This window comes from Montipora foliosa, chromosome 11 (assembly GCF_036669935.1).
Source record: "Montipora foliosa isolate CH-2021 chromosome 11, ASM3666993v2, whole genome shotgun sequence".
NCBI lineage: Eukaryota > Metazoa > Cnidaria > Anthozoa > Scleractinia > Acroporidae > Montipora > Montipora foliosa.
The window spans coordinates 28,519,415-28,531,914 of record NC_090879.1 but is presented as its reverse complement, the minus strand read 5'-3'; the positions used below and the strand labels follow the sequence as shown (position 1 = coordinate 28,531,914).

At 38.7% G+C, this 12,500-nt stretch overlaps 1 protein-coding gene across 1 annotated transcript in view; it reads left to right on the top strand.

The window, feature by feature from the left end:
* LOC137976861 (protein GREB1-like) overlaps nucleotides 1-12,500 on the top strand; it is a 31,392-nt gene that overhangs the window by 6,366 nt on the left and 12,526 nt on the right. The window contains exons 3-6 of the mRNA XM_068824198.1: nucleotides 4,584-4,805; nucleotides 5,631-5,984; nucleotides 6,827-6,931; nucleotides 8,823-9,020. Of these exons, the coding sequence (XP_068680299.1) occupies nucleotides 4,584-4,805; nucleotides 5,631-5,984; nucleotides 6,827-6,931; nucleotides 8,823-9,020 (879 nt within the window). The remainder of the gene's footprint in view (nucleotides 1-4,583; nucleotides 4,806-5,630; nucleotides 5,985-6,826; nucleotides 6,932-8,822; nucleotides 9,021-12,500) is intronic.

The following is a 12,500-nucleotide window of genomic DNA, read 5'->3' as shown; positions in this document are numbered from 1 at the left end:
ATTTTTTTCCAAATTATTTTTGTTTCCTTTCTGAAATAAGAATTTTTGATGTCAAAAAATTTACACATATGGCACATCACACGATCTTGCCTGGTTCTCCTTAATAGTGTATTTGAGCCATCCTCATGTGATGTTTATCTTTGGGTAGGGAAGAGTGAAAATTATACTGAATTAGCACCTCATAACAGTAAAATAGAACTGATACAGGTTAAAATCAATAACAAAAAGGTCATACACTGCCTAATACAAAATTGCTTTTAAAAGTGTTTAGAGCATTGTTTTTACTTCTTGAACCTGTGAAGTTGTGTTTTTAAGGCTGCTGAATACGATTGTTTTGTACTGTATATTTGGGTTAACGCTAGGATGACAGTTACCCTGGTTTCCAGAGGTTATATTCTCGCTATGAAAAGAGCAACAACAGAGTGAATCACGAAGCGGTGAGAAAAACCTCTGGTACTTGGGAACTGGTGAGGTGATTTATGAATTTGTCTCCTACAACATTCCAAGTTTTTGGCTTATTTCATTGAACAGTGACAACGATCTATTCACTTGACCGCGAGAATTTCCCACTTATAGTGAGCGGTAAACATTGCACAAATATTTTTATCACGTGGATAAAACCGGTTTGCCCAAGTTTCTAAAATAAGCTCTTACTCTGGAAGTCAATCAAAATAAGTTGGTTTGCATGGAAGTGAGGTTTTTAACGGCCTGTACCAGAGGTTTTTATCGCCGCTTTGCGACTCGCTCTTTTGTCGCTCTTTTCATAGTGAGAAAACGACCTCTGGAATCCAGGGTAGATGACAGTCAGTCATGGCTTCAAGCTACAGGTCTTTAATCATAACTTTTTTTGTTAGTTTTCTAACCACTGTAGCATTAAACCATGTACATCAACTGCACCTATACTGTCGTTGTTGTTGAATATTAACAGCACGTTCCATCATTTAGACAAACGGTCACCTTCTTCAATTTCTAGACTTAGTACCACACACAAAGATAAAACTTTCTCGCTTTATTTATGGCCATAAAATTTAGTAATGTTCTAAATCCAGGAAGGTAATGTGCGTGCAATTCATAAGTCTCCAACATCTTTTTCTTTTAATTTAGTTTACAAAAATTTACTTATCTTAAAAAAATCTTTTAAATTAACATTTTCGCACGTGCCTTTTCACAAGTGCAGAAAATATGGGTCTGGCTTGTAATGACGGAGTTTAGAAATAGGATCCTTTAGCCAAGAAAATAGTGATTAATAGTTCTAATAGATGATACAAATTATGTTTCCTTAGTGTTTCTCAGAGAAGCATTCCATTTCTATGTCTTTCCACACTGGTCTATTTCTATCCTTCACAGCATTGTCTGATGGGATTTTTCCAATATATGTATATATGAAGTGAATTTTAATTTATAATGAGTATGAAAGTTTTCAAAGTAATTCCTCATTAAGAATTGAAGGGAATTGTGTCTTTTTAGTGCAATGCAAGTTAGTTATGCCAATAATGAACAGCTAGTACATAATTGGCTTGGTATATTGGATTGGCCTTTTTAGCTTGTCGCTGCTATCAATGTTCATTGGACCCGCCCTATCCTTGAAACAATCAAACAGATACTGATAGCTTTTAAAACACTCAAAAACAATGTTTCACTGCAGCTGTTTTATATTTGTCCAAAGAGAAAGAAAAGGAATTTAAAATTGTGAAACTTAAATTTGTGGTCTGAATTCTGTGGTTAACATGATTTAGTGTTTTTCTAGCAGTTATGCAATAACAACAACATTAGTCATTTAGCTTGCAGTGTAAACAATATTGCGAACTTGCAACCAGACTGGATATTATGTGCCATGCCATTTTGTTTTATAATAATAGTGCGGAGGATGGAATCTTTGCCACCGAGTGTGCAAAAAAAAAAAAACAGTTTATTTCCAAAGTACTGTACTAAATTATTGTATTGACCTCCACAAGGCTTTTTCAGTTTGTTATACTGTACCTTGGTTATGGAGCAGGGTTACAGCTTAAAGTTTTACTGACCAAATGAACCTGTGTAACCAAACTGTATTGATTTATTTAGTATTTATCAATAGTCTGTTATCTGTGCTATTCTTCCAAACATACATGTCTACAGAGAGAAAAAAAGGAACCTAAATGGACAAAAAATCCATACAAATCAATGAATATCTCAATTTGGGTTGTCCTCTCTTAACACTTGCGTGACTGTATGTAACCGTACTGGAAGTATATTGTTTTGTGAACACAGTTATAAGCAGACGTATGTTCCAAAATAATATAGGCTGACATCTCAAAGGAAAGGTTAATCTTAGATCCACCCTTTGTTCATGTAGATCACATGGTTTATTTCGACTACATTTTTGGGTGTTCACATTGACAAGTTATGTTGTTTTTCACTGAATGTCCACAACTGGTCAATCACTTTCCTCTGCTGTTTTGTCTTTGTTAAGAGGATATTGGGCTTGTCAGGAAGCACTGTTAATTGATCTCCTCTGATATGAGCTCTGTGTTCTGCAACACTTAATAGACACACGCCTTTCTTGTGGACGCTGTCTGATAATATCTTCATTCTTGAAATCTGCATTAATTTTATTGAGGCTGTTAGGTTTGCATGATCTTTTATGAGGTGGCAACTCCTGTTACAGCCATTGTACTTACAGTATTACAGCAAGGTTGCATTCAAATGACGGCCCTTCGAATATCTTGCATCGCCAAATTATCTACCTTGTATAACCAAAAAGTCTCTTAATCAATGTACGTCAGAAGTTGGAATTGGACAACTGGTATGTATACTAGATGCAAGCCATGATTTAAGAGATCTTCATAATGCCTAGGGCGTTTAAAATCCACTTCCTTGAACTTAAAAAGAACCTATTTTGTGTGAGATAGAAGTTCACCTGCCAGGGTTTTTTTGAGAAGGCATTCATTTAAGAAAAGCTTTGCCCTTGCAAAAGTTCCCTGCATCATGCATATTAATTAAGGTATTTTGTTTTTAAGACTGAAACCCTTCTGAAACCTTATTCTGGAACCATAAGATATAATCTTCTAGGTACTTGTTTAAATACACTTTGGCCATGGCCTCGTGTATTCTTTGAACGTTCTAGATTGCATGTAATGTATTGTCTGTGTATCCAATATCATCGAACCAATATCCTTGTCACCTCTCAAATGCAAATTGCAATATCACACTCTTCTTAATGGATCGACTCTTTTAGTCATTTTTATATTGCCATTGAAGCATTTAGCAGATCTATCACTTGATCCATTTTGGCTCATTGAATTATTCTTTTCTTCCTTGTATTGGTCCTGTAGAACCATATCTGTGTGTGATAATACTAGAATTGTCTTGGCTGCCAGCATTTTGTTTTCTTTGCCTTCAGAATATTATTTACCTCAAGCTTTGGTTAACTCTACCCCTTCTTGATTTGAGATTTATAGTAGGAAGTCACTCGAAATCGTTTATCAAAAATGTGAAAAATTAATGTTTTCAAATGACTTTGTGTAGTAATCTGTACAATCGAAATAATTTTCACACACATTGCATGCCTAGGCCCACCTGTGGTATTATTTTAATAATGTTCAACCCAACGTGGCTTGTTTGCAGTGTAAAGACTCACAATTATGGTAAAATAAGAAGAAATAGGGCAGTAGCTTGAGAACAAAGTGCAGCAAACATCAAAACATTACGTAACAATGTAATAAGGCTGCAGATTCATATTCTCACGACAGGAAAGGGATAAAGACTCTCTTGCGTTAGCTTCCACTCCATGCTTCTTCCAGTCAGTAGTAACTTCAAAATAATGAATAGTTCTGGCATATGGAACTTGCAACTGTCATTATAGCTCATTCCAAGAATGCATGGATTCAGGGTCATGATTGTGCATTTCTAATCAGACATCATTGACCACAAAGGATAAACAACAGACTGTTCCTTGGAAATTAAGACAAGGATAGTGACAAAATTCGTATTTGGGATGGTATTATTGTGCATATGGTATGGTGTTATAGAGCTGTTTTCAATTGAGTTTCGAAAGTAAGTAGCAAATTGCATTGGTTTTGCACCACATCACTCATTGATTGGTTCAAAGTTTTCGTGCCACTTTTTCAACCAATCAGAAGTGAAACCAAAACCAATCGTGGCGCGCTTTGCGTTGTCTATGGGTAATTACTTCAAGTTTTGATTGGTTTACTGGATTGTCTCCATCCCTTTTGATTGGCCAAAGTAATTACTTTGGTTTTGGTTTTACAATACTTGATTGAAACTTGCTCTATGATATGGTACATACATGTATTATATGTTGTTAGAATTATAATTTATTCATTTGGCATTGAAAAGATAACCTTAGTTAGTTTTCATGATGGAGACCAGTTTCATGGCCAATTTTTTTTCACTAGAATGATTCAAAATAACATGCCCTTTACCCCCCAAGAACCAATGAACCTATTGAGTCCTAGGATTGAGACTTGGTAGATTTTACTCTGTCTAATGCCAGACAATTTTGCTTGTCAATATGGGGAGGTTCATGAGTCAATGGATTAAGGAAATGTTATACACCTCAAAAAATTATATCATTTTCTCCTCAGAATCCTCCAGGCTAATGCAGCTTTCCCACACCCCTCCCTTACCTTCCAATCAGACATCTCGTGGAGACATGCCCAGTGATGCAAGGCTCAGCAGTGATGAAGATGAAGGATACAGTGGAACAAGAAGTTCTTTTGTCAGATCGCATGTGACTAGTGAACCTGGGAGATCGCCTGGCTTGCACAGCAGACCTGTGCAGTCTGGACCAATATGTTCAACACCAGGTACATTGTACAACTTGATTGTTTACTAACGACAAACGCAATCTCAGCATTTCCTCAACTTACTGTGTGCCTCTCTCGCACTGCTCCTGTGAGTATGTGGACCTCTTTATCCAAATTAGTAGGATTCTTCTTGATGTTCCTCAATTTGCCCCATTTTTTTCTTGCATGCACAGTGACTCTTCTGGTTTGGAGCTTTGTCTTTCTATTCACTGACCCGATTTCTTCTGTGCATTTTTATGGACCTATCATATCAAACATGTATACATGTACATGTATATTATATCTTTACTTACCCTCAGATTTTAATAGAGTAGCTTGATGTATCTCGTATCTACGAATATTTTACCTCCCAACCATGATACACCACAGAACACAGACCACAATACCGGGAACTCCATGCCCCACTCTTTGCGAATAGTGTGTGGTTTCTTTTACGTCCCACAGGTTTATGAATATTCAAGGGTTCTGAGATGGGACCTACAACTGTTTATCGTCCTGATACAAGAAGACTAGAGACTCTAACCATTTGCAGATGTCATTACAAAGGCAGCACTTTCTCCTCAGTTATTTAAAGACCCTGAGTATTGGTCCGGCTGGAGTCGAACTCACAACCTCCCAAACGCTAGTCAGATGCTAAACCAACTGAGCCAATCGGTCTTTCTACTTTTTTCAACAACAACAACATTTACTTTATTAATACAAAAATTTAGAGAACATGACTGACATGCAGGTAGCATCAGCTTAATCTAGGCTGATGCCTAAACAGAGGAAGGGCGACTGCTTGAAGTCCATAATAATAATAATTATTAAAAATCTTCCTTTCAGGTCTCTGCCAAGCTGGTGGGGAGCTGCGACTGTCCCATCTCAGTGGCAAGACGGTACAAGCTTCTGAAGGATTTGTGCTAGTTGGTGCAAAATCTCCAATGTTACCAAGCATGATGCTAGTAGCTGAGGTGGACAGGCGCTTTCTACCGGATGAGAAAAACAATGTTACGATGCTTGGATTCAGTGGAAACTGCATTGGCTGTGGAGCAAAGGGTTTTAGATACTTTACGGAGTTTTCAAGTCACATCAACCTTCAGCTAGCCACTCAGCCCAAGAAACAGAAGCACTTGAAGTACTATGTTGTTAGGGAACCAAGTGGGAGATTACGCAAAGGGCCTGCCATACCGTGGAAAGGTAAATGACAAGCACTTTCAGACATGGTTTGATGCCACCTGGTTTTACAATTTCATGAATGTAACTTAATAAAAAGCTCTATGATTTAAGTAGCAGGATTTCAACACTCCTGCTTAGTGTCTTTATTAGGGGTGAGCTAAGGCTGAGTTATTGACAGTAGTAACTTTGACGAAATGGTATATGAAATGAATCATATATGAACTGTGGATATGAAATCAAGTGAAGCTATGATCTTCGCAGTTATGAACGCAATTTTTACAATTGCGTAGAGAAGCCTGAAAAATTCAGGACTTCAACGGGGTTTGAACCCGTGACCTCGCGATTCCGGTGCGACGCTCTAACCAACTGAGCTATGAAGCCACTGAACGGGGTTCAAACCCCGTTGAAGTCCTGAATTTTTCAGGCTTCTATATACGCAATTGTAAATATTGCATTCATAACTGCGAAGATCATAGCTTCACTTGAGTAGTAACTTTGTTTGCAAGTAACTGCATTCATCAGACTTTAATCCAGAGTGGCAACGAGCTTATTTCAGGTTGTTGATCTGGTCAAAATGCGAACTTTACCCTATGTTGAAATACCTATAAACTTATCAAATCACTTGAAATCCAAGTAGAACAAATTGAGTGATGGTTTGTTACGACAAGGGAAAAAAAAAACGCTTGGCTCAGAGTTGAGAGCCAACAGGCACAACCACATACTGTATGACACTGAAAATCTCATTAAATGTTAGGAGTGGGTTTTGAACTTAGAGAAACTGTATGAAAATCCAATGCTGTACCACACTTACTCATGATCCTCCTTGCCTTTTCTTCTTTATTCAAAATCAATTCTTTGCGTAGTTGAAGGGAGAAAAAGAACATTTCCTGTGCCGGGACCTTACATGCCACCTCCATATTCAGCTGGGGATTCAGAAAAGGATCTGTCGAGGTCTGCTGCAGGGTCAGGTACCAAATTCTTCATAAAATCATGTGCATGTCGCAACAACACTTTGCTAAGAAGCTTATGCGCCAAGTTTATTTTACCCAATATGGAGACAATATGATTGGTGATGATGATAATGATGACGATGATGATGGTGGTGTCGATGATGGTGATAAAGATGAAGATGACAAATAGAGGATATTACGTGGCTGTGCGGAGATACGAATTTTCTCTTCGAGTGTCAAAAACTATTTCATGGGTGAGCGCAGTGAACAAGTGAAATATTTTTCAACCCAAGAAGAGAAATTTCATATCTCCAAGCGGCCATGTAATATTCTATTTATTATATAAAGACCAATGAAATACTAAATCATTTCACAAAAGGCATCGCAATGCGCAATTTTCATATGTAACCATAACAACAGTGATCTTTTCATGTGTAAAAAATAACATGTTATCTTCACGTGTGAAGATATCATGTTTTTGTGCGGAAGCTCACTTGGTATTTCATTGGTGTTTATATAATAATAGATGATAATAGTCATAATAACATGGGTGACAGATTACTTCTTAATTTTAAAATAAATAGCTAATCAAATGGTATACTCGTAAAATTATTTGATTTTGGACAAAACGTGTAAAATTATTCCCTACTTTCCCTAACTCCTCCCTATTTGATTACCCATACTAATACCACCACAACACTACACTCAAATTTCTTGATGATTGGTTTGACTGTTCAACAAAATTAGAAATGCTATATCTATACATAGCAGCATTTAAAGCAGGCAGCTTATGGTGTCATGTGTGTCAAAAAAGCCAACTGCGTCTTGGAGTTCAGTTTGGGTCACCGAAGACATCCCATTGGCAATCACAGGGTGATTAGAATCCAGAGCATCCACACACAATCCAAACTTCCTAATTTAATAAGAAGTGGATCGGTCTAAGAGTTGCAATGATTGTTTTTGGTTTACTGCTGATCTGTGCCTGTAATTCAGCTATTACTACAAATAGCTACTAACAATAAATGAGGGGCTAACTGCAGAATACCCTGCCATTTTAAAGCTGCACCTCTGAAGAGCCTGGATTCACGTATACCGTAAGTGCTGGAAAATACCACCCATCACCCAATAATGTTTTAACCCTTTGTCGCCTAAACCAACCTAAACTGGTGAGACTTGGTAATTTACTCTGTCTAACGCCAGACAATTTCACTAGTCAATGGGGGAACCCCCAGGAGTCAATGGATCAAGTATACTCTGAAGTGGGTCGGAGTCAATGGATACATACATGTATGGGGATACATGTATGTATCATAGCAATGTATTGTCATAGCAATTCATATTTTCAAAATAAAATTTTACTAGCCTTTGCTCTATCTGGTTCATGACTGTAAGAACAAGACATAGTAACCACTTGCACATTTTTGTGTCTCGATGGGATAACGAAGAAGTCGCAAGGTACACTTCATGTATGGCGCTCTTCCGGTCAATCATTCGCGGGATCTGTCTCTGTCTTCTCCTTGTATCCAGCAAATTTAGGGGTTAGCTTAGAAGTGGCAGGATATTCTGCAGTTAAGCCATAAAAACAAGTCTATCTGAATAGTTACGACCGGGCCCGACCGGATGACTCAGTTGGTTTAGTATCTGACTAGCGTTCAGAAGATCGCAAGTTCGACTCCGGCCGGACCAATAGTACTCAAGGCCTTAAAAGAACTGAGGATAAAGTGCTTCCTTTGTAATTGCATCTGCAAATGGTTAAACCTTCAAGTTTTCTAAGATAAGGACTATAAACCGTAGGCCCTATCTCAAACTCCTTGTTTTTAAACTCTGTGGGACTGTTACTTCCGTTATCAAAGTCATTTTCCTGGTTCTATATCAACTAAACATTTCCTGTTTTTTTTTTTTGTCCTAGCGCCACTTCATCTTTTGCCTGTGCAGTCTCGCCCAGGTGTCATGCAAGCACCAAGCACAACAGACTCACAGAGGGAAGACGGGCTGTTAGGTTTGCGTCCATCAAGTTACTGCCCACCTGAGCAGTCTTACAATCCTGTGCTTTCTGCGAAGAGGAGGCGGTGGGAATCTACAGGAAGTGAATCACCTTTGGGAAGCGGTATGAGTCTGTATAACTACGACCGGTATACATTTGACTTGATTTGCATTAATTGTTAATTTCAGTTTACAGTGTCCCCAATTAGTGTTCCAGTGCTAAAATGACTAGACATTTAAAGAAATTTCCTTTCCGTTTTTGTATAATGTAAAGGAAAGGCTGGTAGTGTAGATGAATGGTTAAGGCTGGACTTCAAATCGGGAACGTTCCAAGGTTGGAATTCTGCTATGAGGGCCAATTGGAGTTGTTTGGGGAAGCCTATAATCATTCTATTGTTGCAGTTATCATAAGATTCTTATTGATCATTGCAAAACTTATTGTTAAAGCTATGTGTCCTGTTACCTGATGTTGTACTCATCATAAGCTTCTGATTGGTGATTGCAAAACTCGCACACGAAAGTTACGGGTAGAGGCAGGATCCTGCATCAATGTTTAGGTGTATTATAATAATTATGTAATAATAATAATAATAATAATAAAAATAATAATAATAATAATGGGGGACTTGGGTAAGACAGGTTCGTGCCTCAGCTAACCACAGGAATTTGAGGGCTCCCGCCCACCAGAGTCTGGGGTGGCACTTTTGGCAAGTGCCAGCAACTCCTTGCCACCCTTGTTGGCGTAACAACAAAGGGTAGGGGAGACCCTTCAGTCTTGATCGACAGCCCTTCTGGAGAAAGTGTCTCGATAAAAACACTGGTGCTGGTTGCACCTTAAAAGCACCAACCTCATAATGAGTGAAGATTATAGATGATGATTCATCCGTGAACGGCGTAAATGGGAGTGGAACCTGGGAAACTGGTGAAGTTGCCTCGCCCGGCAGGTGTCCCATTAGGGAGCTTAAGCAACGACAACGGCGACGAGAACGTCATCTCAAAATATAAATTCGCGTTATTGTAATCGCTTCGTTACTATTTCAACTTTTTTAATATGAAGGGAGTGTGGTAGTTCCTTAAAAATGAAGCTGGTAGGAACGGCGCTCAATTAAGGGCAGAAAATGAAAATTTATCCTCAAGTAATGACGTTGTCCACAAAACCTCAAATTTGGCTATTTCACGTTGTAGTTTTGCTGACGACGGCAAAGAAATGAACAAAAGTGAAAAACGCAGGTGCAGGACGTGCAAAGCTATTGTTTTTGCCTACTAAATATGCAAATTTGTGACGTTCTCCTTGCCGTCGCCGTTGTCGTTGCTTAAGCTCCCTACTGTGTGGCAGGGTGGGCCCGGTCGTCATCCAGCTACTGCCAGAATGAAGTGGAACAGAGATATGGACATTGCTGTAATGGAGTGCTACTACCTTAGTAAACCAGTTGATGAAAGTGGCAGATTAGTCAGAGGGCATAGACAGAGAAGTCATGCTGTCTGGAAGGAAAGAGGTTTACCAAAGATAACAGAGCAGAGACTATGTGATCAGGCTAGGGAGATCATAAAGAATGAGCGGTTTACTTCTGTCGAGATGGATGAAATCAGGAGGAGAATGACTGCAGTAGATGAAGAAATAGAAAAACAGGGTGCCGGGGTTATAGACACAGAACCTGAACAGGTCGATGAATTAAATGGAGATGTTAATGTGCAGATTACAGAAAATGATACGAGGAATGATGAGGGGAGGCAAATGATAAATGACTTCTTGGAAATTGTGAGAAGCGGACAGGTGGGTAATGGTGCTGGTTTGAAGAGAGTTGAAACAGGAAAGTGCTGGCAGAATGGACGAAGAAGGTGAACAGAGTAGAGTCGGAGATACAAACTTCCAATGTTACTAACACCAACAAATTGATTGATGCTACTGCGGTCTACATAGCAAGACAAGTTGGGCTCAAAATTGGTGCTTGCGAGGGAAAAGGAAGCAAAGAACCTTGGTGGCAAGGGAGAATCAAAGATTCTATTGAAGAGTTACGGAGGCACGTTAACATCCTGGAAAGATCTTAACAAGGGAATCTTAAAAGGAAGGAAAAATATCCACGTTGGAGGGGAAGTATAACATCAAACAGAAAGGAGAAAAGGTCGTAATTGAAGAAATCAAGCAAAGACTGCAGGCTAAATCTGCAAAGTTGAAAAGATATCAAAAAAGGATTCATCGATATCAAGTAAACAGATTGTTTCAGCAAGACCAAAAGAGGGTGTATCAACAAATGAATGGAACATCTAGAAGTTTCAATGAAGTTAGACCTGATTCTGAGGAAAGCCAACAGTTTGGAGAGACATATTGGGTAAGGAAATTTCACACAACGAAAATACAGAATGGTTAAAAAAGTTGAAAAAGGAAAGAGTAGAAGCTAGACAGGGGGACATTGTAATAACAGCTGAAATGGAAGGACTGTGCTGTGCCAAGAAAGGGGTAGTTCTGTTGATAATTATTATCAACCCATATCCTGTCTACCACTTGCTTGGAAACTGATGACAGGGATCATAGCTGATAATATGTATGTATGAGTTCTTTGTAGAAAACGATGCTTTGCCTGTAGTGAGAACAGAAGGGGTGTAGGAAAAAGAGAGAGGCACAAAAGATCACTTCTTGATTGATCCTCGCTGATTGCAAAAGAAACACAAGAACGTGGCTATGGCGTGGGTGGACTATAAGAAAGCATACAATATGGTACCTCACTCTTGGATTGTTGAAAGCTTAAAAATGGCACAGGTAGCGGAAAATATAATAACTTTTCTGCAGAAATCCATGGTAAACTGAAGACAGAAACTAACATCTTGTGGAGAGACAAGTGGTTTTAGTTGATATTAGACGGGATATCTTTTAGCCTTTGCTCCCTTATCTTCGCTGTTTGCATGGTACCTTTCAATGATCAAGATCCTACAAAATGTCAAAGCTGGATATACCTTAGGAGATGTCAAAATAAATCACGTGTTCTTTATGGATAACTTGAAGGTGTATGGCAAAAATAAAGCAAAGATTTAAACCTTGTATCGACAGTACAGTTTGATTAGACAAGACATAGGAATGGAATTTGGGATAAAAAATGTGGTGTTGTGTGGTGTTGAAGCGGGGGAAGGTGTGTAAAAGTGAGGGTATTAAGTTGATAAATGGACACACGATAAAGGAAGTTGATGGCGCATGCTGGACCAGTTCAAGGAGAGGGAAATGGAAGACATATTTCGAACAGAGTCCTTAAGGCGTTTAAACTTTTCATGAAATCTCAGCTCAAAGGTAAGAACAAGTGGCAAATACTTGGGCTGTGTCGCTCATGAGGTATGGAGCAGGAACAATTAAATTGAATAAGGAGGAACTTCAGGAAATAGATAGGAAGTCTAGAAAATTCGTGACAATGAATAAGGAGCTACACCCAAGAAGTGACGTTGCCAGAATATGCATACCCAGAAAAAGTAAGGAAGAGGCCTAATCAGTTGTGAGAGCTGCGCGAGGAGAGAAAAGAACAATTTGAGCTGGTATGTGAGAAGTAGTGAAGAGGCATTACTCATGAAAATTGGAGATAGCAATGTAGTCAACATCCCAGAGGCTGTGGACCCAAAG